This window comes from Entelurus aequoreus, linkage group LG10 (genome assembly GCF_033978785.1).
Source record: "Entelurus aequoreus isolate RoL-2023_Sb linkage group LG10, RoL_Eaeq_v1.1, whole genome shotgun sequence".
NCBI classification, from domain to species: Eukaryota; Metazoa; Chordata; class Actinopteri; order Syngnathiformes; family Syngnathidae; genus Entelurus; species Entelurus aequoreus.
In genome coordinates this window covers 8,565,692-8,593,223 of record NC_084740.1, presented here as the reverse complement: position 1 = coordinate 8,593,223, position 27,532 = coordinate 8,565,692, and the positions used below count along the sequence as shown (strand labels likewise).

At 39.2% G+C, this 27,532-nt stretch overlaps 2 protein-coding genes across 16 annotated transcripts in view; both read left to right on the top strand.

Annotated features, from left to right (window-relative positions):
* picalmb (phosphatidylinositol binding clathrin assembly protein b) overlaps positions 1 to 18,295 on the top strand; it is a 45,413-nt gene extending 27,118 nt beyond the window's left edge. For 7 of the 15 annotated variants that reach the window (XM_062059949.1, XM_062059950.1, XM_062059946.1 and 4 more), the window contains 12 exons: positions 1,324 to 1,424; positions 1,608 to 1,760; positions 2,097 to 2,180; positions 2,485 to 2,577; positions 2,716 to 2,826; positions 8,730 to 8,834; positions 8,920 to 8,950; positions 9,020 to 9,119; positions 9,196 to 9,255; positions 9,348 to 9,455; positions 9,735 to 9,840; positions 16,757 to 18,295. In XM_062059949.1, the coding sequence (XP_061915933.1) occupies positions 1,324 to 1,424; positions 1,608 to 1,760; positions 2,097 to 2,180; positions 2,485 to 2,577; positions 2,716 to 2,826; positions 8,730 to 8,834; positions 8,920 to 8,950; positions 9,020 to 9,119; positions 9,196 to 9,255; positions 9,348 to 9,455; positions 9,735 to 9,827 (1,039 nt within the window). In that variant the 3' untranslated portion in view covers positions 9,828 to 9,840; positions 16,757 to 18,295. Of the gene's footprint in view, positions 1 to 1,323; positions 1,425 to 1,607; positions 1,761 to 2,096; positions 2,181 to 2,484; positions 2,578 to 2,715; positions 2,827 to 8,729; positions 8,835 to 8,919; positions 8,955 to 9,019; positions 9,120 to 9,195; positions 9,256 to 9,347; positions 9,456 to 9,734; positions 9,841 to 16,756 lie in introns of those variants that run through there. The other 8 variants (XM_062059957.1, XM_062059961.1, XM_062059959.1 and 5 more) reach the window with 6 other exon arrangements.
* Positions 18,296 to 21,480: 3,185 nt separating this feature from the next.
* paf1 (PAF1 homolog, Paf1/RNA polymerase II complex component) lies at positions 21,481 to 27,323 on the top strand. Its single transcript, XM_062061836.1, has 4 exons — positions 21,481 to 21,596; positions 26,802 to 26,831; positions 26,908 to 27,000; positions 27,086 to 27,323. Exons 1-4 carry the CDS (start codon positions 21,550 to 21,552, stop codon positions 27,321 to 27,323), a joined length of 408 nt encoding a protein of 135 aa, XP_061917820.1. The 5' UTR covers positions 21,481 to 21,549.
* Positions 27,324 to 27,532: the final 209 nt, after the last annotated feature.

Here is a 27,532-nt window from a genome sequence, read left to right as displayed (position 1 = left end):
ATCAAAGCGCTTTGAGTACCTTGAAGGTAGAAAAGTGCTATACAAGATTAAGATTAAAGATTAAAGTACCAATGATTGTCACACACACACTAGATGTGGTGAAATGTGTCCTCTGCATTTGTCCCATCCCCTTGGGGAGCAGTGGAGAGCAGCGGCGCCGCGCCCGGGAATCATTTTGGTGATTTAACCCCCAACTCCAACCCTTTGTTGCTGAGTGCCAAGCAGGGAGGTTATAGGTCCCATTTTTATAGTCTTTGGTATGACTCGGCTGGGATTTGAACTCCAACCTACCGATCTCAGGGCGGACACTCTAACCACTAGGCCACTGAGATGGATAAGTATAACCCATTTACCATTTAAGCCATTTAAAGTGATTATATAGATATTTTTCTTACTCTTATTGTTACAAAATAATGTTTTAGGTCGTTTGTGTTAATAAATTCGGCGAGAAAGTCTTTGAGGGCAAAACCCAGTTGATTTAAATGGGAGCCATTAGTAGCTTTTGCTTGTTTATTACTGCGCACTGTCCCTTTTTATTTAGTTAAAATTGTATGTAGCATTCAGTACCACACAATACATCATCTGATTTCCAATAATACTAGTAAATTCTGAATTTATTAAGATAAGCCTCACAAAAATGTGTTTACTTTAGTTACTTGCTGTAAAAAAAATTCTAGTGTCAAAGTATCCAATTGGTATTCTGGATCGGATCAGGATTGAGGCCAAAAATTTTGTTCAGGACATCCCTTCTCAAGACTTGCGCATATTCTTCTGTCACGTGCAAATAACCATCGGCCAAACTGCTTAGGGGCGAAACAACGTTTGTAAGTAATTTATGGTCGTGTGCTATAACCACACAATGTCATAAAACGTACTTCTAAAAATGGAAGACCTCTTCTGCAAATAAATGTAGCATGCTTATTACACATCTTGTAGCTTCAAAAATTTTTGACTGATTTTATTTTCCTCATGAGGAAAATGTAAAAAATGCAAAATGTGAAGATATATGCCTTGCATTGGGTGCCTACTTTCTTTTGAGTTAAAACAAACATTCATGTAAGAAATTGCTTACTGTACTTTATAGTACAGTAAACGAGAAGCCTTCAAAAGGAGAGCAGCCATAGCTAGAGGAAAATGTAAAACAATTTTAAAACCTGCAAAGCTAATTAGATGTGTCAAAGCCAAAAATATTTTTTTAGGACTTTTAAGGTCAAATTCATGTTTTTGTCAAAATTAAGTATGCAACGTACGTATCAATAGAGGGCAGCTTATCACTGAAAAAACGTGCATTCAAAAGAAGTTCCTTTTTGATTTTGTGTACAGCGCAGTGAAAATGGAGAGCGACCTATTTGACCTCCAGTCAACGTTCCAGCCCTCCATGCAGTCCGCCTCATCAGGGCTTCCCGTGGCAACAGCGTGGGCAGGTAAAGCACCGCCAACGCAACTCGGAACGTCGCCTGTGTATCTGGACTTTTTTTTTTGTTTGGTTTACCTCCTCTGCATGCTCTCTTCTTCTGATGTCCACCAGTTCCTCTCCACTCGTTTTTGGTCTGTTTCATGTTCTGCTGTCTCTTTTTCTCTCTTTCTCTCTTCCTCTGCCTGCTTAGATCCTTTCACCTCCGCTGAAGCTGGAGACGACTCCATGCCAAACCTTAACCCTTTCCTCTCAAAACTCGTTGTTGATGCCTCTCACTTACCTGTCGTGTCTTCAGACGGTGTTAGCTTTTCCACTAGGACATCTGCTCATGAAATGTTTGGTGGTAATGACTCATTTTGTTTTTTCTCAAGTCTCATTGCTCATGTATGTGTAGACGCATGACTAGCTTGCTTGTTCTCCATGCTGCCCTATTTTGAATGTTAGCGTTGTCTTCTTGTCTATGTGCTACAAAGATAAAATCCTGCCTATTCCTTTAAAAACATGTGTTCCTTGTATAAGTTAGTCAATCACCTCCCAAAGAAGATTATGCCCATCTGGGACATTTTCTCATCCTTTGATAAACAGTTTGGTTCTGTGTTGTGTTATAGTAGAAACATGCTGTAGAGCTTTTAAGTTCAATTCTGTTTTTCTTTTACCAACACTATTTTTGATTCCCTAGATCGTTACAATCCCTTTATTGACACAAACTCGTCTGTTTCAACCAATTACAAATGCACAGTGCGGCTAGAACACTCCATCTCAGGTACTTTCATGGCTCAAAGCCTTGCAAACATTAGATCTTATGCATTTCGTCAAAAGTTATTTTTATATTCATAATAACATGCTGTCAGTCACTCCCTCTGGTAATTACAATAATGTTCTATGATATTTCACACTTGTGACTTTTCTTCAGACACAGATTTAAAAACCTATGTATATTAGCTGCATTATTTTCTTCCTGTCTCCTTTTGCCTGTTTGTTTGGCTTGTTCCTGAAATGCCTTTTACTTTATTGCTCTGGTTCTTCTTCTCCATATTCTTCTTCTTCCTGCTTCCTGTGGGTGTCAGACTCCTTCTGTGGCCCAGTGTCCATAGCCCAGCACCTTCCACACCAGGCTCCTTTCCCCACAGAGCCCTCTACTGTAGCTGGTCTATTCAGAGGTACTGAAGGCTCTCTCTGTCTGCATTCAGCTTCTCCACTGCTAGCTGATGATCCCTGCTTGTAGAAGCAAACCCAAGCCCTATTTGAGAGGCATCACTTGTTTTAACTGCAGCTGCCTTCTTTTCATCTTTTTTAAGGATACTCAACGCCTCAGCCCCCTCCCCAGCCACCTGCAGGGAGTCTGCAAGTGGACTTTGAGTCTGTTTTTGGAACAAAAGCTACAGGCAGCAACAGCCACAGTGTCGATGGTAAGGATGTTATAATGACAATTTATTGTATAGAATGAACTACTTGTAGGCCCCTTCCCAACTAAAGAATCTTCAACTTTTATGTTTTTATTAGGACTGTCACGCGTTAACTATAATTTCCTTTAGCGGCGGTAATTTTTTGACGTGTGATTAACGTGCATGCGTCCTACTGACCCTCGGTCCATTCTGTAGGATGGGAAAATGTATTTGCGTTTGAGCCACAAGCGGGGAAAAACATAGTGAGCTGAAATGGACAAAGAAAAGGGTACATTATAGAAAGTCCATGTCCTAAGCCACGGCAAGTCGTTACTATTTTCATCCATGACCTCCGTGAGCCGTCATCACTGGAGCAAATGCCTGCTGGAGCGCTTGCATTTAGAGAGGTGTTTACATTACAGTTTATTGCATTGATTTCTCAGGTCATTTTTGAAAGCTGTCAGACTTTGTTCTGTGCATATTCTTCGAAATGACTTTTTGTCATCAATGTTCCTCCTGTAGTTTTCGTCATAGATTATGAAAACTGGCAGATGATCACTGATGTCAGATATTAGCAGACCACTTGTGATATTATTATCAAAATCATTTGTAAAAATGTTATCAATATGTGTGGCGCTGTGTACTGAGATTCTGCTTGACCTTGTGATTTTAGGATATCAACTCAGGCTGTACATTGTCGATAAAGTCATCTATGGACTTTTGTCAGGGTTCAAGAAGTCAATGTTAAAGTCTCCACATTATAAGAAAGTTACTTTTTGGCTGATTTTAGTAAAATTTGCCTTAATCCAGTTCTCAAACATATCAATGTTTGACTTAGGTGATCAGTACGTTTTTGCTATTTTCATGACATATTTCAATGGTTATACATTCTAAGATATTATCAAAAGCTAATGACATATTTTTTACCACTTTGTAGTTTAAGTTCTTCATCACTTAAACAGCTACTCCCTTTCTGTTCTTCTTGGTTTTTTGATATAATTGTGTTCATATCCATCCAGGTCAAAATCCATTTCTCTTTTAGCATCAATCCATGTTTCTGAGATAGCGATACCTTTGAAGGGTTCGTTGAATTTTTCCATAAATGCTTCACGTTGTTGTAGTTTGCATACAAACTTCTGCTGTTTAAATGAATAATGTTAAGTTTGTCGATTTTCATGTTTCCATTATATTGTTCGTCTGTATGATAAAAACAATTATTCCTGGTATGAATTTTTTTTTTTTTATCTGGATCTATATCCTTATCTTACTCCCGACTAGTGTGATTTATGCTGCTGAAGGTTTTCAGTTCCATACATTCCTGTTCACCTATCATTTGTGTTGCTATATGAATGTTAATAAGTGTAGATGAATGTGCACCTGAGTAAAGATCTTTTTGTTCGGTAATCCCTTGGAGCGTTGTAATTTTTTTTAGTTGAATGTCAATGTTTTTTTTTGTTGTAGTTGCTGGTGGTTCTAATATTCATCCAGATCCTTGATGTCTTTGACAACTATGACTCTTGCTTGTGGACCTCCATTCAGCTCTATGTAGATTTTGCAGTTGGCGCTCCAAGTTCCTTGAATTTTCCCGTTTCCTCGAATCGCGTGCTTTTTTGGCGATTTCAGCATTGCATTTAGTGAGGTGCTCATTCATGTACACATTTGTGCCCTTCAGATTTTTTCCCTGTGTCACAATGCCATTTTGGATTTCCTGTTGGCGAGCTTGACAATGGTGACTGGTGTGGTGGTGTTGCCTCTTCTATTCAGTGAAATGCACGCATCAATGGTGTTAATATCGACATGAATTCCCTTTGATTGCAGAAAGTTGATTACTTGTTGCTCTGTTGAAGCAGCGTCCATATCATCTGGTTGTCCTCTGTTGTCAACTGCTTTTGCATAGGATCGAGGATTGATGCGTAGCCCTGCAATGATGATGTAATTCTGTCGTGTAAACTGATCCACTTCCTCTTTGATATTTTCCAAGACACTGATATTCCCCAGATTGGTGATATCTTGTTGTTGTCTGGCATTGAGCTGTTGTCTCAATGCAGCCATCTCCTCCCTGAAGTTCTTCAAATCAGTGTTAATTAGTTGCAACTGTTGCCGCAATGTTTTATCTCCATTTTAATGATCTCCACAACACTGCTGTTGTCCCAAAGAGTGTTGTCTTGCTGCTTGTCATTCGACTGTTGGCGCAATGTTGCATTCTCCTCTTTCAGCTTCCTGTTTTAATGCTTTGTTGTCTTCACAGAGAATCTTAATTTCTTCTCTGAACTTTCTAAATTCCATCATATCATTACGAGCTTATTTTCTGTCTTTGATAGTCTGTTCTTGGATATCTGCAACATCCACCCCCAGTCAAGCCATTGGCTAGAACTTGTAGACGTCTGTGTTGACACTGACTGGACTTACAGTTGTGGTCAAAAGTTTACATACACTTTTAAAGAACATAATGTCATGGCTGTCTTGAGTTTCCAATAATTTGTACAACTCTTATTTTTTGTGATAGAATGATTGGAGTGCATACTTCTTGGTCACAAAAAACATTCATGAAGTTTGGTTCTTTTATGAATTTATTATGGGTCTACTGAAAATGTGACCAAATCTGCTGTCAAAAGTATACATACAGCAATGTTAATATTTGCTTACATGTCCCTTGGCAAGTTTAGCCATCCACAAGCTTCTGGTTGAGTTTTTGACCACTCATCTTGACAAAATTGGTGCAGTTCTGCTAAATTTGTTGGTTTTCTGACATAGACTTGTTTCTTCAGCATTGTCCACACGTTTAAGTCAGGACTTTGGGAAGGCCATTCTAAAACCTTATATCTAGCCTGATTTAGCCATTCCTTTACCACTTTTGACGTGTGTTTGGGGTCATTGTCCTGTTAAACACCCAACTGCGCCCAAGGCCCAACCTCCGGGCTGATGATTTTAGGTTGTCCTGAAGAATTTGGAGGTAATCCTCCTTTTTTATTGTCCCATTTACTCTCTGTAAAGCAGCAGTTTCATTGGCAGCAAAACAGGTCCAGAGCATGATACTACCACCACTATGCTTGACGGTAGGATGGTGTTCCTGGGATTAAAGGCCTCACCTTTTCTCCTCCAAACATATTGCTGGGTATTGTGGCCAAACAGCTCAATTTTTGTTTCATCTGACATCACATGGACAAAGATAAGACCTTCTGGAGGAAAGTTCTGTGGTCAGATGAAACAAAAATTAAGCTGTTTGGCCACAATATCCAGCATTAAGTTTGGAGGAGAAAGGGTGAGGCCTTTAATCCCGGGAACACCAAGCCTACCGTCAAGCATGGTGGTGGTAGTATTATGCTCTGGACCTGTTTTGCTGCCAATGGAACTGTTGCTTTACAGAGAGTAAATGGGACAATGAAATAGGGGGATTACCTCCAACTTCTTGAGGACAACCTAAAATCATCAGGGTCTTATGCGCAGTTGGGTGTTTTAACAGGACAATGACCCCAAACACACGTCAAAAGTGGTAAAGGAATGGCTAAATCAGGTTAGAATTAAGGTTTTAGAATGGCCTTTCCAAAGTCCTGACTTAAACGTGCGGACAATGCTGAAGAAACAGGTCTATGTCAGAAAACCAACACATTTAACTCAACTGCACCAATTTTGTCAAGAGGAGTGGTCAAAAATTCAACCAGAAGCTTGTGGATGGCTACCAAAAGCTAACCTGACTCTCGCCAGATCCTTGTAGTTCGCTGAGCTCTACACAAGGATCTGGGAATTGTCATTAGGAGATGTATTTCAGAAGGCGGGGCCTTGTAAAACAATTATTGTGTGTGATTGGATAAACCACTTGTCCGTTATCTTGAATGACGTGCTACTTCAACCACTCACATCGAAATCAACCTGTGACGCTGATGAGAGCGAGGCTGGGAAATCCAAAACAGAACAGCCGACATATTGGATAACGACAGAGCGGAAAGTTAATAATGCCTTCAAAACCGTTCTCTGTTCATCTTTTAAAGAATGAATATTCGATAGATTCGACAAAACAGTTGCAATAGCAGAATCGATGTCGGCACACGACTCCTCACTGTGTACCGCCATTGTTGTTTGAATCAAACAGTCGCTTCGGCGCTACGGCACATCCCGCGATCCTGATTGGTTCATTATTTTTTGGTATCTTGAAGGAGTGGCATTGCCTTCGAGTCCAGATCCTTATGTGGAGCTCAGCAAACTACAAGGATCTGGCGAGAGTCAGGTTAACCAAAGGCGCCTTATTGCAGTGAAACTTGCCAAGGGACATGTAACCAAATATTAACATTGCTGTATGTATACTTTGACCCAGCAGATTTGGTCACATTTTCAGTAGACCCATAATAAATTCATAAAAGAACCAAACTTCATGAATGTTATTTGTGACAAACAAGTATGTGCTCCAATCACTCTATCACAAAAGTTGTAGAAATTATTGGAAACTCAAGACAGCCATGACATTATGTTCTTTACAAGTGTATGTAAACTTTTGACCACGTCGAATCGTCGAAAAGAACATCTTAGACTTGGACTTAGATTTCCTTTTTATTGTCATTCAAATTTGAACTTTACAGTACAACTAAGAACGAAATTTCGTTGCATTAGCTCATGGTAGTGCAGGATTAAAAATCAATAAGGTGCAGATATAAATAAATAGATTACTGTACAGATAAATATATTGCACTTTTGCATATGCATCCACGTTTATGAATGCTAGTTATATTGTCTTTATATTCCAGCGAGTTAATCCATTTTTGGGGGGAATTGAGGGGATTATTATGATGCGTTCAAGAGTTTTACGGCCTGAGGGAAGAAGCCGTTACAGAACCTGGAGGTTCTGCTACGGAGGCTGCGGAACCTCTTTTTAGAGTCCAGCAGTGAAAACAGTCTTTGGTGGGGGTGTCAAATACATTTGACATTTTTGCCTTTGTACTTTATTTACATTTTTGGGGATGTATGTTGTTTTAAAAATTGTAAAATGCTGGTCGCATGTCACATTTATAGAATTTTTTAAATATACATTTAAAGATGCATGTGCCTATGAGTGTTCTCATTCATCAGGTTATTGTTACTCTCATGGCATTCAACTGATCAGTTTTCTTAGACGTTTGGCCTCTCACCTGAGTAGTTTTCATCAGTTCATGCTCGTCGACAAAGCTTGGACAGGCCTAGTCTGATGCCAAGGTCCTATTTAGACTTACATTAGACTTAGACTTCCTTTTTATTGTCATTCAAATTTGAACTTTACAGTACAGAAAAGAACGAAATTTCGTTGCATTAGCTCGTTGTAGTGCAGGATAAAAAAGCAATAAGGTGCGGATATAAATAAATAGATTACTGTACAGATAAATATATTGCACTTTTGCATATGCATCCTCGTTTATGGATGTATGTTATATTGTCTTTATATTCCAGAGAGTTAATTCATTTTTGGGGGGAATTGAGGGGATTTATCTTGTAAAATAAGGAGTGTATGCACAGGAAGGAATGCTCATGTTCTTTTGTGGTGTAAAAAAGAATGTGTCCATCAATAAATATTAACCATGGAATGGAATCGTACATACCTTAAATCGAATCGTTCTGTTTTATAAATTGTTTTTGAATCGCAGTGTGACCTGCGTATCGCGATGCTAATCTAATCGTCTGTCACATCCCTACAATTTACAACTACCATAAGCAATGATACCTCCTTTGAGGATGCTCATTTGGATATAATGTGGTGAAGCATTTCTCGTTTTCCACATATTTTAGTATATTACCAGAATTTTAACAAGTCAGTTCAGCTAAATTTGTTGTGGGCTGAAAACTAAATATACATGAACTTGATCAAAGGCAATCTTGGGTAACCAACAAAACGATGTCTGTTGCCATGTAACCCCCGACACAAGTTCTTTATTTCTAAGTTTGATCCTCTCGTGTCTTATCAGATATTCTGAAACCGACTCTCGCTGGCTCTAACCAGCCGTCCAATCAGCAACCAGATAAGCTGGTGTCTGATGACCTTGACTCCTCCTTGGCCAACCTTGTGGGCAGTACGTATGCAACTTTGAATGTTGGTCAGTCGCAATGTCACCCACGATTAGTGGATGTCTAACTTCCACTTAATGTTCTCCGTAGACCTCGGCATCGGAAACGGCACGATGAAGAAGTAAGTCACGAGGCAACGTTTGCTAACTTGCAACACTGTGAATTTAACATGAGCTGTATTCATCCACAGTGACATCCACTGGAGTCAACCGGGCGAAAAGAGAATGACGGGTGGCACCAACTGGCAACCCAAAGCGGCACCGACGACAACCTGGAACCCTGTCTCCATGGTGATGCAGGCTCTTTTTTTTTCCCACTGCATGTCCTCTGAAGGACTGCTTTAACATTCTTTTTTTGTCCTTGCAGCCGCCATCCATCATGGCCTTCCCCGCCACCACGCCCACAGGCATGATGGGATATGGCATGGTTAGTAGTAGAGTGTTAAAATGGTTTCACATCCTTTTTAACATCCGATTAGATCACACATAATAATGTGATGGCCTCCATGTCTTAACCAGCCTCCTCCACCAATGGGGTCCATGGGCATGATGAATCCCCCTACGATGATGTACGGCCAACCTGTAATGAGGGCACCCAACCCTTTTGGCTCGGTGTCCAGTACTCAGGTGGGTGCACGATGCATGACCGCAAGTTGGCGCAGTAATGTTGTTGTCTGTCATCATGCTGTGACGTATTCAAAAGTTAGTGAACACCGATGATGGCGGTTTGAGCAAACCGCGTATCATTTCCTTGTTCTTTATTTTTCCTTCCTTCTCCTTTTTATCAACCCATCCGATTTGACATCCCTGCTCGTCCCAACTAATATCATCCCTCCTTGCGTCTACGCTGACTCTCTGACTTCTCCTTTGGCCCTCCTACTTCCTGTGTCTCTTCCTGTGAAATAGCCCTCTGCAGCCTCTAGCCCTTCCAGCCAGAGTCCACTCCGAGCCCCTGGACAGGACCCGTTTGCACACCTCTCTCTCAAGGATTTCTTGTAGAGCGTCTCTTTAGGTACAGCATGCCCCTCTTGCTTGCGGATACATCCGACACGCGGCTTGTTTAAACATCCGTGTGTGGCTGGTTTTCCTTTCTCATTTGCATGTTTTGTCTTTTCTCCATCTCACCAATAATTCCCATGCTTTTGAATCTTGTAATTGGTTGTTTTGTATGAGCACTGTAACTATAACAAGGTTTCTGCTGACCCTTTATTCTGCCACTCACCACATATTGCAATAGACTGATTGTATATTGTATCCTTGATTTAAAATTGAATTGAACTGGCTCGCTGAATTGACTGTTTTCTAAACCACGCCCACAAGGTTCCTCACTGAGCCAATGTTGCATCTCACATGGGACCAGTCCCACTTAAAGTACCAGTAGAGTGGAAAAACATGTTGCTTCTATATTAAAGCTGCTATTATATATATCTAATGTATGGCACCGAAAGATTTTCAAAGTATGCGAGTAAATAAATATGATCAAAATAGTAGCAATCTCATGGAGAGTCCCGAGCCACTTTAAGCAATAATGAGCTCGCCAGTTAGGTGATCGCGTGACGTAAAGGTAGGAACCGCAGATCTCTTCCCCACCAACAACAATGCAAATCATGCAGATCTTATGAGAGCCAACAACAATTACTTTAGGAAAAATTATGATCTAAAAATATAGGGAGAATGGGCTACAAGTTTTAAAAGCTCTGCTAAACAGATCCAGCTTTAGTGAAACACTAAGCATCATGTAATCATTGCTAAATGCTAACAAATACCAGAGATACAATCTACAAACATATTAAAAATTATACCCCTGTTAATTTATCAATAATGATGCACACAAAGGATTAAACAAGGAAATGTCTCCCTGCAGACACGGTCTTCGGTTGTGTGCGGATATAATTTGAATGTCACAGATGAACAACTTCTAGATTTATGGCTAAATCCTCCTAATACCCAGATGAGAGGCATGGTTTATAATCTAGAATACTTTGACGAGTCGAGACGCCATGATGTGAGAGCAGCAAGACATCGCTGCCGGCTCACAGTAAAAGCAGCAAAGGGCTACTTAGCTTTGTGTATCAATCCACCACTAAAAATAGTTTGTCGTTAGTGCTTATTATAACAACATTGCTAATATTAGCAACTATTCACGTCATAATGTGAATATAGAGTATCGTTGGCAGGTTTTGGATGGTTATTAGAGGGTTTTGTACGTGAAATAGAGAGCCCCCTTTGACTATTTATGTATTTATGCCTAAAAAAAGAAAAACGTGTTCATGTCTTATATAGGGATAGTGAATGATAGACAACACGTCTCAAAATGTTTGCATATTTCTAGTATGAGTGATCTGATACAATGGTCAGAGTGCAGAAGTGTTACTCCAGTGACGTCAATCTACCGAAGAAACTACCAAAGACGTTCAGAGCAGAATATTCAAAATGGCTGACTGAATTTGTGGCATTTATTGATGTTTAGACGGTATTTTCACATACTTTGCGGATTGTAAATACAATTGGATGTGGTTTAATGGATACAATGAAACACAATTAATTATATAAAGCTCGGGATCTTTCTGTGTGGAGTTTGCATGTCCTTCCCGTGACTGCGTGGGTTCCCTCCGGGTACTCCCTGCGCTGAGGTGGCGACTTGTCCAGGGTGTACCCCGCCTTCCGCCCGATTGTAACTGAGATAGGCTCCAGCGCCCCCCGTGACCCCGAATGGAATAAGCGGTAGAAAATGGATGGATGGAAGTTAACTTGTTTTTCCACTCGACTTATACTTCAAGTGACAGACAGTAACATCAAAGTGTGACTTACAAAGAAGAGCAAAAAGCTAAAAAACAAGTTGGTTGACTTCTAAATTTGGAGGACAGAACATTAGAAACACTACAGTACAGTGGTACCTCGGAAATTAATTTAATTTGGTTTGTGATGCAAACTTATATTGCCCCTTAAAAAGAAAAACAAACTTTTAAATAAATAAATGATAAATGGGTTATACTTGTATAGCGCTTTTCTACCTTCAAGGTACTCAAAGCGCTTTGACAGTATTTCCACATTCACCCATTCACACACACATTCACACACTGATGGCGGGAGCTGCCATGCAAGGCGCTAACCAGCAGCCATCAGGAGCAAGGGTGAAGTGTCTTGCCCAAGGACACAACGGACATGACTAGGATGGTAGAAGGTGGGGATTGAACCCCAGTAACCAGCAACACTCCGATTGCTGACACAGCCACTCTACCAACTTCGCCACGCCGTCCCTTTTAGAGAAAAAATATATGAAAACAACACAATAGAATGTTCTTTAAACTGCAGTAGTTTTAGTAATGTAGTAATAATGTACGGCATTTACCTTGGAGAGCGGACTTCTAAGGTACCTCCTTCCATCTGCTTCTTTGTCAAACACATCATCAGCAGCTTCTCCATATTTTCATGGATTAATGTCCGCCGTAAAATATTATTCGAATGTCATTGGCTGGCGTTATCAGCTCATACGCTCCAACTGCTACACAGACATTGAAAAAGTGCAAGTGGAATTTTATAGGTGTTGTATGAAAGGGTTTTGGAGAAAGCAAAACCGAACCTGTGTTAACACATTTTGCGGAGAAACAATATTATTGTCAGCATTATTTCGAGCCCAAATTCAGCACTATGTTAAACTAATAATTCAGGTAACCCTTTAAAAGGTTTTTTGTAATGGTAATTAAAAGGCCAATAACTTAATTATTTTAAATAAACAAACTTGACTGAAAATTGACTCTCAATCTGTCAGCAAAAAGCACATTATTAAATATTAAACATCTTGTAATGCAATTTTCCCGAGTTGGCAAAAACTGTGTCGGGTCTATTTTGTCTGTTTGTTGCCATCGTTTTCCAACAAATTGGGCATACTGGCTTGTTCGTCTGTGTTGATCAAGCTAAAATATTCCCTGGACATTCGGCTTCGGAATCCTCTTTTTTTCGTTAAAAAGCGATTAATTCCAGTTCGATCACGGTGATCAGCTGTTAGCATAGTTCCTTGATCAAACATGCCATGAATGTTTTTTAGTGTATATATATATATATATATATATATATATATATATATATATACACACACATCTATATATACATATATATACACATATATATATATATATATATATATATATATATATATATATATATATATATATATATATATATATATATATATATATATATATATATATATATATATATATATATATATATATATATATATATATATATATATATATATATATATATATATATATATCAGTATATATTATATACTGTATATATAATATACTGTATATATAATATGTAAATATTACATATATTTTATATATTTTATATTGCTACTATGGTACATTTTAGTCTACTTTATACCTGCATTATTCTTTCCATCCTTACCCTTTCCATCCTTTGTAACTGAGCTACTGTGTGGAACAATTTCCCCTGTGGATCAATAAAATGTGTCCAAGTCTAAGATACCGCAGTAGTAAACCGTAAGACTGCAACGATGCTTGGATAATCCTGTACGGAACGATCTGCCTTTATTGACAGTGGCCATGTGTGTGTCTGTGAATGTGTGTGGGCGTGTTTGTGTACGTGTGTGTGCACGACCATCACTGTCCACCGTAACCAAAGTCGGGCTAGTAATGACTTAACTAACGTCCAATCAGCATTGCGCCTCTTCCCAGAAGAGCTGGAAGTGCAGCCCAGAAGAACAAAATAAATAAATATGGCCAACATTATCATAGAAGATGAAACACAACATTTAGAAGAAGCAGCAACTTTAATGACTGCTGCAGCTCACGTTGTGGTGCATTAGGTAATCCTGCCCTTAATTCCGGACTCGCAGGCACTCAGAAAACGTCTTTGTGACTGAACTACTGCGTTGTCCCCGACTGGGAGAATAAACACACTTAATGTAATCAGGAAAAAATAAGACATTTTTATATCTAAATATTTTTGAATCAGACTTTGTGTTTGTTTGCTCTGATTCAACTCCTCTAATGTAACACGTACTAAAAAAACTATGCAGACACTTTTTGTTCAAATCATTTTTTCATTTATGGATAAAAACATTTTGTTCCTGAAATAATCATTAAATGTGTTTTATGTGCTGGTACACATTATTTTACAGTACCGCAAATTCAAACTACACTTTAATGTACTTTTATTAAATATAAGATACAGAATTTGAGATTGAAAAATGGCCAAAATCTGGGTCACCGCTTGCCGTTTGCCAAAGCACTGGTGAAAAGCACTGGTATACAGTACAGGACAAAAGTTTAAACACACCTTCTCATTCAATGTGCTTTCTTTATTTTCATGACTATTTATTTACATTGTAGATTGTCACTGAAGGCATCAACACTATGAATGAACACATGTTGAGTTATGTACTTAACAAAACAATGTGAAATAACTGAAAACATGTTTTATATTCTAGTTTCTTCAAAATAGCCACCCTTCGCACACTCTTGGCATTCTCTCGATGAGCTTCAAGAGGTAGTCACCTGAAATGATTTTCACTTCACAAGTGTGCTTGAAGCTCATCGAGAGAATGCTAAGAGTGTGCAAAGCAGTGTTCGGTACAAAGGGTGGCTATTTTGAAGAAACTAGAATATAAAACATGTTCTCAGTTATTTCACCTTTTTTTGTTAAGTACATAACTCCACATGCGTTCATTCATAGTTTTGATGTGACAATCTACAATGTAAATAGTTATGAAAATAAAGAAACGCATAGAATGAGGAGAAGTTGTCCAAACTTTTGGCCTGTACTGTATGCAAGTGAATCAAGAATACAAATAATAATTCCCCATTTGAAAGTGTTTGTTTAGTGAATGATAAATTGAAATACAAATCTTGTAGTTTGCAGAGCACCACTGATCATTTGTTTACTGCAGAATGATGTTTGTGATGACAAGCAAAATAACAAAAGAACTTTGAGAGAGGAAAAAAAGTTGCTCTCCCCCAAAACGTAATGTCAAAGAAGCGAAACCGTAGCCCTAAAACCATGGTACGGACTTTAACGTGGGTTACCTGTACCATTGCACTGAGAGTAAACACGATCATAGATATGAACAAATGACAGTTGTCAGCTGTTGGCATATATTACCTTGATCAAACATGGTGGAAATGTCTTACTAGACACTTTAGTAGTAAGCAGTAAAGATGCAACGGTACTCTGTATAAACCTGCACGGGACAATTTGACTTTGATAAAAAAATAAAAATAATAATAATAATAATAATTGTGATATTAATTGATATCAAATTATATAAAAAACATTGATCGTGATCTTTTTTTTGGGGGGGTGGGGGGTACTGCCCAGCCCTACCTTGTGGTGCTTCGTACTAGCGAGGCTGTGTCTGCACCCTGTTTGAAAGCAAGTTATTGAGTTTTTATTTATCGTTCCATAAATTAATTTATTGACTATCAGTCCAGGTCTAAGCAAAACATTTGTATTCAGCTTCATTAGTTTTAAACTTAACGGTTGACTCATTTAGAGTTTCGCTGTATGGTTGTAGACCAGGGGTTCTTAAACCCTTTTAACCTCGGGGCCCAACTTTTTCACTACAAAGGGGTCTTGGGCCCACTCAAATATAAACACTAAATTAGTAATCTTACTCTTGATTTTAATGGTATTCAATATTTATATAACCTGACTCTCACCAGATCCTTGTAGTTCGCTGAGCTCCACACAAGAATCTGGGAGTTCTCAATAGAAGATGTATTTTAGAAGGCGGGGCCTTGTAAAAAAAAAAATCATAGTAGGTGATTGGATAAACCACTTGTCCGTTATCTTGAATGACGTGCTACTTCAACCACTCACATCGAAATCAACCCGTGACGCTGATGAGAGCGACGCTGGGAAATCCAAACCCGGTCGGAAGAAGAGCCAAAACATCCTTGCCACCAATAAATGCCTTCATAACCGTTCTGTTCATCTTTTAAAGAATAAATGTTCGATAGATTAGACAAAACAGTTGCAATAGCAGAATCAATGTCAGCACACAACGCAGCGAGGGCTGCATGCCGCCATTGTTGTTTGAATCAAACAGTCGCTTCGCTATATGGTTAAGAAACCATATAGTTTCTTAACCATATAGCGAAGACAACTCATTGCTCTGACCGGGATACACTGACATCACAGCGCTATCTCGTGGGGTTGTGTGGTAATCGCATTGTCTTTAAACTTTTGGTCCAAATGAAGTACAGTACAGGCCAAAAGTTTGGACCCACCTTCTCATTTAATGGTTTCTTTATTTCCATGACTATTTACATTGTAGATTGTCACTGAAGGCATCAAAACTATGAATGAACACATGTGGAATTATGTACTCAACAAAAAAAGTGACATAACTGAAAACATTTTATATTCTAGTTTCTTCAAAATAGCCACCCTTTGCTCTGATTACTGCTTTGCACACTCTTGGCATTCTCTCAGTGAGCTTCAAGAGGTAGTCACCTGAAATGGTTTTCACTTCACATGTGTGCATGAAGCTCGAGTGAAAGCCAAAAGTGTGCACACAGCAGTAATCAGAGCAAAGGGTGGCTATTTAAAAAAAACAACTAGAATATTTTCAGTTATTTCACCTTTTTTTGTTAAGTACATAATTCCACAAATGTTCATTCATAGTTGTGATGCCTTCAGTGACAATCTACAATGTAAATAGTCATGAAAATAAAGAAAACACAAACTTGTGGCCTGTACTGTACATATCGTATGTTTTAGTGGTTTATCTTCTACCCGTATGGAGAGAAAATGGTCAAAATAGAAAAATGTTTTGAGTAAATCAGGGATTTGCTGCACACACACAGTAAACAGTTTTGCCTCAATGTGGGAGAGACTTATTGAATAGACACTTCAATGATCTCACGTCTTTAACATCTTGTCATTTCTCCTTGCAGACGCAGTTCATGTAATTTTGAGGAGCTCGTCTCTTGGGAAGATGAAGCACTTAGCAGCAAAAAGCTTTGTCCCCGTCGCAGTCCAACAACTCTTCTGAGTGACATTCACCCCATCCACACCAGTCCCCCTAAAATAACTGATCATGTCAAGAACCACCACCACCACGACCACCACCGAAACGGCAAAGCGACTGTCAGAAACCATGGTAACCATGTCAAAAGTAAAATGACGTTTTGCTCACACACACAAACACACACACGAGTCTCTTTATCCTGTCCCTCAAGACGTGGAGTGATGCTGCTGTCTGACCCCCTAAAAGGACTCCCTCTACATTTTACAGTGTCATCTCTAAGATCAAGATAGTTCTGGCTGCTGAGAACATTTAATGTTATGTATTTGGTAAAAAAAAAATCAAAAAACCCAACAAACATTCTGTAATTGGATGTTGAGCAAAAGGGGAGCAGGGGGGATAGTTATAGGGCGACCTTCCCCTATCTCGACGCCATCGTCAGTCACCCCTGCAGTTATTTAACCGTCACCGAGTAGTGATGCTAATGACGTTTACACCTGTTTAGCTTTTGTCTTTTTTACCGTGTTTACAGTAGACATTCCCTGCGTGTTTGTATTTATTTATGATTATTGGTTTAAGATTGAGGGGGCGGAATCTAATGTAAAATCAACAGTACATAATATTGAGCGTTGAACACGCGTGGGAGTGCTTGAGCATTAAACATGGACTATCATTAAGAGGTAGAGACCAATAGCTATTATATAAATGACACCTATTAAGCTAAGTGATAGAGCACTAAATATTTGTTATTTTTTCTTTTTTGTTTATTTGTTTTTTTACTACCACCGTTAGAAAAAGAATCACAGCCGCCACTGTACTGTGAGTGCAGGTCCCCCCCCCCCCCCCCCACCCCACATTAAGAGTCACTAAAGAGTACATTCTGTGCCTATAGGGATCTTTTTTGCAAGCGATCTGTTTCCTGTCTAGTTGAGTAACACTTCACGCACCATCCTGACGGCGGAAGGCTCCATTTGCTTTAAAGCTTGGCATGCCATCGACTCACTAAGCGTACTCAAGGCTGCCTTTACTATGAATGTGCAGAATTGTCTTCATGTTGCACACATCTTTCCACGCCGCGCGCCCCCCGCCGGAGTCCAAACAATGTGGGTCTGCCTGCTTGCGTCAAGGGGGGCGTAGATTTGATGTAAATTAATTGTATAAAAGATCCAGACGATGTTTGGCGGAGGGGCGGCGGCAGTGGTGGAGGGGATGAGCGAGCACTGTTGATCGGTGCTCTTGTGTAAATATAATAATTAAAAAAAAAGTGACTGTTCTTTGATTGCAAAAGTGAAAGATGTATGAAATATGAACACAATTCAATCAAATTGGGCTCAACCTAAGTTTGATTCAGGATTCTCCTCTGCGTTTTGTCGCTGCAGATCTATTCTCTATGTCATTAGAACCTGTAGCAGACATGACTGAAATATTGTTTTTCTTTTACAAATAAAGAGCAGCTTCCACAAAATGACTCAGCACGCTCCTGCTTCTTTACTGCGAAACAATAACTCCTAAAATATGACAAATATGAAACTCCTCTGACAATTTACGAGGCGCACAAATCGGTGTCTTTTTGCTTTGGAAGTACACTTGTCCTTTGACACATGGATTTTTGGGGGGAATTTTTTTTTAAGCATATTGTAGAATTTTTTGGGTTCTAAATGAAGCATCTTCAAGCATAAACATTTTAAAACTACAAATACCAATACTAGAGTAGTGTTGGCCAATCTGAGCCCACTGCTTAGTACAGACCTGGGCAAAATACGGCCCAATAAGACTTTCAATTCAGCCCGCCGGACGTTCTACATAATTTTTTAGACCTTTAACATCAAAACTGTCGCTGCCATTATGATGTGCAGTGCTGTTTTTAAATGACCGTAAGTCTTGAACTATACAAAGTATTTCAATGATCGAAATCTGCTCTTTTGAGTATTAAACGAGTTTATTAAGGTAATCTACGTCAGCGTTTTTCAACCACTGTGTACCGTGAGATGATGTAATTTCACCTAATCGTGTTAAAAATATTTTTTGCAAACCAGTAGTTATAATCCGCAAATAATGTGCCGTTGAGTGTTGGTTCGGTCTCGAGCTCGGCAAAGTAACCATGTGATACTCTTCCATATCAGTAGGTGGCAGCAGGTAGCTAATTGCTTTGTAGACGTCGGGAACATGGTTTGTCGCGATCACAATATGCAGACAGCAGCGGGAGGCAGCGTGCATGTAAACAGTATCTAATGCTTAAACTAAAAATAAACAAAAGGTGAGTGTCCCTAAAAAAAAAAAAAAAGGCATTGAAGCTTAGAGTAGGCTATGCAGAACAAAGCTAAAACTGGACTGGCTGCAAAGGAAACAAAAACAGAATGCTGGACGACAGCAAAGACTTAGAGCGTGTGGAGCAGACGGAGTCCACAGAGTACATCCAAACATGACAACAATGTCCCCACAAAGGAGGATAAAAACAACTTCAATAGTCTTGATTGCTAAAACAAAGCAGGTGCAGGGAACAGCGCTCAAAGGAAGACATGAAACTGCAACAGGAAAATACCAGCAAAACAGGAAAAGCCACCAAAATAGGAGCGCAAGGCAAGAACTAAAACACTACACATGGGAAAACACCACAAAACTCCAAATAAGGTTGTGACAGTACTTTGAGACTAGAGCTATAGAGATGGATGCTTGGTTATGGTTTTAAGTCATATCCAAAAATTGCCAGAACGGCTTTATATTGTCAATATCGGTTGCTGAGTTTCATTTTTTTAATGTTTTCTGCTGGTGGTATGCCTCCGGATTTTTTTCAATGAAAAAAATGTGCCTTGGCTCAAAAAAAGGTTGGTGCCTTGATTGGGTATAAAAGCAGCTTCCATGAAATGCTCAGTCATTCACAAACAAGGATGGGGCGAGGGTCACCACTTTGTCAACAAATAGGTGAGCAAATTGTCAAAGTTTAAGAACAACATTTCGCAACCAACTATCGCAAGGAATTTAGGGATTTCACCATCTACGGTCCGTAATATCAAAAGGTTCAGAAAATCTGGAGAAATCACTGCACGTAAGCGATGATATTATGGACCTTCGATCCCTCAGGTTTTACTGCATCAAAAAGTGACATCAGTGTGTAAAGGATATCACCACATGGGCTCAAGAACACTTCGGAAAACCACTGTCAGTAACTACAGTTTGTCGCTACATCTGTAAGTGCAAGTTAAAACTCTACTATGCAAAGTCAAAGCCATTTATCAACAACACCCAGAACATCCGCCGGCTTCGCTTGGAATGAGCTCATCTAAGATGGACTGATGCAAAGTGGAAAAGTGTTTTGTGGTCTGACGAGTCCACATTTCAAATTGTTTTTGGAAACTGTGAACGTCGTGTCCTCCGGAACAAAGAGGAAAAGAACCATCCGGATTGTTATAGGCGCAAAGTCTAAAAGCCAGCATGTGTGATGGTATGGGGGTGTATTAGTGCCCAAGACATGGGTAACTTACACATCTGTGAAGGCACCATTAATGCTGAAAGGTACATACAGGTTTTGGAGCAACATATGTTGCCATCCAAGCAACGTTATCATGGACGCCCCTGCTTATTTCAGCACGACAATACCAAGCCACGTGTCACAACAGCGTGGCTTCGTAGTAAAAAAGTGCGGGTACTAGACTGACCTGCCTGTAGTCCAGACCTGTCCCTCATTGAAAATGTGTGGCGCATTATGAAGCCTAAAATACCACAATGGAGACCCCCGGACTGTTGAACAACTTAAGCAAGAATGGGGAAGAATTCCACCTGAAAAGCTTCAAAAATTGGTCTCCTCAGTTCCCAAACGTTTACTGAGTGTTGTTAAAAGGAAAGGCCAGGTAACACGGTGGTAAAAATGCCCATGTGCCAACTTTTTTGCAACGTGTTGCATCCATTAAATTCTAAGTTAATTATTATTTGCAAAAATATAAAAATGTTTCTCAGAACATTAAATATCTTGTCTTTGCAGTCTATTCAATTGAATATAAGTTGAAAAGGATTTGCAAATCATTGTATTTATTTACAAATTACACAATGTGCCAACTTCACTGGTTTTGGGTTTTGTAGTTATTCTCTACTCTACTTTTTTTTTTTTTTTTACTTTTTCAATAGGAAACATGCACATAATTAAACAGTTATACGCAGAAAGCAAACATAAAGGTAATATCGGTGACATTGGATTAATCGGCCCATACTTTTTTAAATGTTATTTAACACGATTTAATTGAAAACTAACATGCGGTAATATCTATTTAAATATGAGCATATATTCCACACTTTCTTCTTATTCTATCATTCAACACCATTTATTTAAAATACATCACTTGCTATTTTTCTATGAACATTTTTCAATTGCCTTCAATGTTAATGTGAATATCTTGTTGGATGAAGCCTTGAGTTACACATGCCCAGACACTAGAGGGCGCTCACATAAATACTAAATACATTTTTATTGCGGCGAATCCAGATTGAGAAACGCGTTTGCAAATCATTTTACGGCGATAATAATTTCATAGGCCACGGTGAGGATATTTTTTGTGTGCTTTTAAAAAAAAAAAAAAGTAAACAGTGCTGATATGTAGCACATGCTATACCATTTTTAATACAGTAGATGGCGGTGTATGCGCCTCTCGGACATTGAGCGCGAACCGCCAATCAACCATAGAAGAAGAAGCGTCACTCACGCTCAAGTGTGTTTTGGCGAGAAGGAAAATGGCGCCGACGATTCAGACGCAGCCTCAACGAGAGGACGGCCACAGGTAATAGAATGTGTTTAATCTCGTTTTGTCCTACTACTGTCACACTAGCCGTGAATAATGCCTTAGAATCACGTATTTGCCAGCATATTTTAGTTAACTAAATTGACTCCGTAAACACAACTACTATACGTCAGTGTTAAATGTCTGGTTTGCGACCGTGCAGGTAAATAAATAGGCACCACATTTACTACAAAACATGTTCACGTCGCAACTGATAAGAGGTTAAAATTGTTTGCCTTTCAGTTTCGAACCTTTATTTGCAAGTTGTTTAGTGTGTAAGCTACATGAGGGTCTAAATAACAAACAGCTCTCAGCAAGGTTCCGCACTGCAAATTATAACTGCAATAAAAACTGATGAGTGATAGAAACTCAACATTATTGCTTTTAAAATCACAATTTGAATTACAGATCTTATTGTTTCATCTGTAGATCTAAGTTTGATTACCCCTTAACAAAGGCTGACTGTTCTGTCATTTCAGTCATTTTTGCTCTGCTGTATTTTTTATGTTACGTTACTCCAGTGTTTTTCAACCTTTTCTGAGCTGAGGCACACGTTTTTCATTGAAAAAATTCAAACGCACACCACCAGCAGAAAACATTAAAAAAAAGAAACTCAGCAGCCGATATTGACAGTAAAAAGTCATTCTCGCAATTGTTGGATATGAATTCAAACCATGACCAAGCATGCATCACTATAGCTCTTGTCTCAAAGTAGGTGTACTGTCACCACCGGTCACATCACGCCGTGACTTATTTTGAGGTGTTTGGTGTTTTCCTGTGCGTAGTGTTTCAGTTCTTGTCTTGCGTTCCTATTTTGGTGTTGATTGTCTTGTACGGATGTACTTTGTGGACGCCGTCTGCTCCACACCCTGTAAGTCTTTGCTGTCGTCCAGCTAGGGCTGGGCGATATATCGGGCGATAAATGCTTTAAAATGTAATATCGGAAATTATTGGTATCCCCACCTTCTACCATCCTAGTCACGTCCGTTGTGTCCTTGGGCAAGACACTTCACCCTTGCTCCTGATGGCTGCTGGTTAGCGCCTTGCATGGCCATCAAGTTGCCATCAGTGTGTGAATGTGTGTGTGAATGGATGAATGTGGAAATACTGTCAAAGCGCTTTGAGTACCTTGAAGGTAGAAAAGCGCTATACAAGTATAACCCATTTATCATTATTTATTATGTATCTGTTTCAAAAAGTAAAATGTATGACTTTTTAAAACGCCGCTGTGTACACGGACGTAGGGAGAAGTACAGAGCGGCAATAAACCTTAAAGGCACTGCCTTTGCGTGCCGGCCCAGTCACATAATATCTACGGTTTTTCACACACGCAAGTGAATGCAAGCATACTTGGTCAACAGCCATACAGGTCACACTGAGGGTGACCGTATAAACAACTTTAACACTGTTACAAATATGCGCCACACTGTGAACCCACACCAAATGAGAATGACAAACACATTTCGGGAGAACATCCGCACCGTAACACAACATAAACACAACAGAACAAATACCCAGAACCCCTTGCAGCACTAACTCTTCCGGGACACTACAATATATACCCCTCTCCCCAAACCCCACCCACCTTAACCTCCTCATGCTCTCTCAGGGAGAGCGTGTCCCAAATTCCAAGCTGCTGTTTTGAGGCATGTTAAAAAAAAAAAGAAGCACTTTGTGACTTCAATAATGAATATGGCAGTGCCATGTTGGCATTTTTTTCCATAGCTTGAGTTGATTTATTTTGGAAAACGTTCATACATTGTTTAATGCATCCAGCGTGGCATCACAACAAAATTAGGCTTAATAATGTGTTAATTCCACGACTGTATATATCTGTATCGGTTGATATCGGAATCGGTAATTAAGAGTTGGACAATATCGGATATCGGCAAAAAAGCCATTATCGGACATCTCTAATATGGAATATACTCGATATATCGCGGGTTTGTCTCTGTGCGATATAGAGAATGACTATATCGTGATATTCGAGTATACGTTCTCACGCAGTTGCTTTCAGCTGCGGGCATTACACTACAGGCTCTTCTCACTCTTTCTTGTCTCTCCTTCTCACAGAGACATAAAACAAGCGCACCTTCTTACATATGTCACATACTGGCGCGCGTGCAACGTCATACGCCCTCGCGGAGCAGAGAGGTAGCGGCATGGGTACCGTTAGCTGTGATGCAAGCGGTGCGGCGCGAGTGGTAATACGAGAGAGAGAAGGTGCGAATCTGGTAACAAATGAAGGAAGAAGAATTGATTCTTAAGAAAAACAGCATTGTCTGGTGGTGGTTTGGCTTCAAGCAGGAAGATGTCGAACAGACAACCGTAATATGTCAAGTGTGCGGCAAAAGCGTTGCTACAAAAAGTAGCAATACTGCTAATTTGTAGCATCATTGAGAGAGAATGAAGAGTGCTTGAAACTCCGCATGTCAACATCTCCGGCCGGTGCCACACCAACAAAATACCCAAGCAACCATTTCCACATCAACACCGTATGAAAAAAATAGTCAAAAACAGGAGATAACGTCCGCAGGAACCTACCACATAGCGAAGAACATACACTATTTGATGTCTTATTATGCAGCTCATTTTTATTTGACAGTTATTGAAATATCTTGTGTGACATCATGCACAAAAGTGCACTTTATTTGTTTTAAACTATTGTAGTGGCGTTCTGTACAAAAAGTGCACTTTAATTTAATGTTTTGATATGTCATCTTAGTGACATCATGCTCAAAAGTGCACTCATAGCTTGTTTTAAAATGTCTCTGACAATCTTGCACTTTCTGTTTTGGAAATGACATGAATGTTTGTGCCACTGCTTAATAACTGTTTAATAAATACAGTTTTGGTCAATTGACTTACGGTAGTTGTAATTTCCCTCTCTGCATGAAAGTTTAAAATGAGCATATGAAGAAGAATGTTTTAATGTAGACACATAGAATCATCATACTGCTGTGATTATATGCATCAAGTGTTCATTCAAGGCTAAGGCAAAATATCGAGATATACTGTATATCGTGTATCGTGACATGGCCTAAAAATATTGAGATTAATAAAAGCCCATATCGCCCAGCCCTACGTCCAGCATTCTGTTTTTGTTTACTTTGCAGCCAGTTCAGTTTTAGTTTAGTTTTGCACAGCCATCCCTAAGCTTCAATGCCTTTTTGTTTAGTTTTGGTTTAAGCATTAGATACCTTTTTACCTGCACGCTGCCTCCCGCTGTCTGCATATTGTGATCGCGACAAACCATGTTCCCGACATCTATAAAGCAATTAGCTACCTGCTGCCACCTACTGACATGGAAGAGTATTACACGGTTACACTGCAGAGCTGTAACCAGCACAGACACTCAACAACGGCACATTTGCGGATTATAATTACTGGTTTGCAAAAAATATTTTTAACCCAATTAGGTGAAATTACATAATCTCCCACGACACACCAGACTGTATCTTACGGCACACTAATGTGCCGCGGCACAGTGGTTGAAAAACACTGACCTGTCTGAACGCAAGTACAATAACTGCGGCGTGCCTCAAGGAAGCTGCTTTGGTCCTTTACTCTTTATTATTTTTACTAATGATCTTCCCTGTGTTACAACAAACACCAATATCAGTGTTTCCCCCAGAAAATGTGTTAGTTAAGGTGGTGTCTCTCCAGGGGGGTGGGTGGGTGTAAAGAACAGCGTAACTCGGCCTGTCGCCATCACGTCTCCATCTCATCGCTGCCACCACAGCCTGGGGGGGCAATAGACTACAGACTGCGGTGAAGTAGGCCGGCTTCATTGCGTGAGGAAGCCTACAATTTTTGGTTGTGTTTTCCGCTCCATATACTGAACGCCAATATACTATATATATATATCGCTATTTTTTCCTTAAAGTAAAAACAATACACAAAACAGTCCTAGTTACCTGAGATACTAAGTATGTCATCATTATAACTTAGAAAGTCAATATTTTGATTTACTAAGTCAAAATAATGACTTAATAAGTCAAATGAATGACTTACTGCAAGTAAGCGTTTGCAATAAGCGTTTGAAAAAGAGTTAAAAGTGGGGCCACATGCTGACATATGCTCAACTCATCATGCTTATTTTATTACAGCATTTGGGAAGCCTGTAGTCGATTTTTATTATGTAAATGTTTTATTTTTATCAACATGTGATAGCAGGGACCCTGCCTTTCAAAACTAAGCTCACATTCATCTCTCATAAAGTAAATTGTCATTCAAGACAGCTTTAAAGATAAACCTATTGCAGCTGCCCACATGACATACATTTTTAATACTGGGTTTAACTAGCTTTTTAATCTTATGTTGTACTTTTCTTTTGTATAATGTTTGGTAATGTGTGTATTCTTTGTATTTTTATTTTGTACGAGCGGTCGCCTTGGCGTCAGCTAATGAGGATTCATCCAATAAACAATAAACAATAACCGCAATAAAAAGAGATAAGTGATAGAAACTCAACATTGTTATTGCTTTTTTTGAATTATAGATCTAATTGTTTCATCTGTAGATCTAATTTTGATGAACACTCAGTAAACAAAGGCTGACTGTCCTGTCATTTCAATAATTTTTGCTCTGCTGTATTTTTGGTCATTTTTTTTATGTTACTCCGTTATACAGGATTTTTCCTAAAAGGTTTTTTTTTAATGTAAAAAATTAAAATACCAGTGTCCAATTCTTTCACAGGTGTACGATGCACTGGCAGTTATTCGAATCCAAAGCCAAATGGGACTTAAAAGGTTTTACAAAGGGTATAAAAACATTTTGGATTATTAAATTTTTTTACTTTCCTTGCTCAAATCACTATATCCATTTCAGTTTTAAACAAAAATACCAAATGTGATTTTTTTACATTTTATTTTAACCCTTTTAAGGGCTTTTGGTTAAACGATGTTAGTTTTCAAACGGTAAAAATTTGAGTTATTTTACTTACGTATTAAAAATGTGACATTGACTGATCAAAAAGCCTTCAAATGGGTTAAAAATAAAATAAAACATTAGCCGCTTTTATATTTTTATTTAGGACTGAGGCTCGTTGAGAAATTTGAGTTAAAAAAGCCAAAACGAATTGAATCCAAAATATTCTTACGCTTTTGAGGACTTGTATGACCTGTTTGGCTTTGGAGATAATAATTAAAAAAAAGACATGTGACATGTAGTTTATTTTTTTTCTACGTTTTCCCCCCATTTCAGGCCATCCTCTCACCGAACTGTACCTGAGAGGTGAGGTGTTTGATAATACAATATTTTGGTAGAGAAAATAGCGGGTCAGCAAAAACCATGTTTGTGTCCACAACAGGTCGGGAGTGGTCTGTCGAGTCAAGTACTGCAACAGCCTGCCAGATATTCCCTTTGACCCTAAATTCATCACATATCCATTCGATCAGCACAGGTATCGCAAATGACCGACACAAGGACAACCTGATGCACGCACGAGACAAGTTTGATTCTTGTTTTTTTGCTGTTGTTGGTAACAGGTTTGTACAGTACAAAGCTACGTCTCTGGAGAAGCAGCACAAGCATGAGCTCCTGACCGAGCCGGACCTCGGTGTCACCATTGATCTCATCAACCCTGACACATACCGCGTAGACCCCAACAGTAAGTGCTTATGTGCTTCTTTTTTGTTGACAAAATTCACATGTCAGAGTTTTGTTAAAAACTTGAATAGCTATTTTTGCTGCAGATTACAAAAACAGCACAGACCTTTGGCTTGAGAAGGTCATTCCAGAATAAGGATTCAATGAACCTTGCCACGCCAACACACATGGAATTGCACGAAAGTAGTACTCTTGTAATATAGACAATCTTTGACTTGCGTCTTATGCATTTAGTGCTCTATTATGTGCGTAAGTGAAAAAATCTGCGCAATTGCACGGGTTCTGGCTGCACATCATTCTCTCTGTCACAGAATCGGAAATACTTT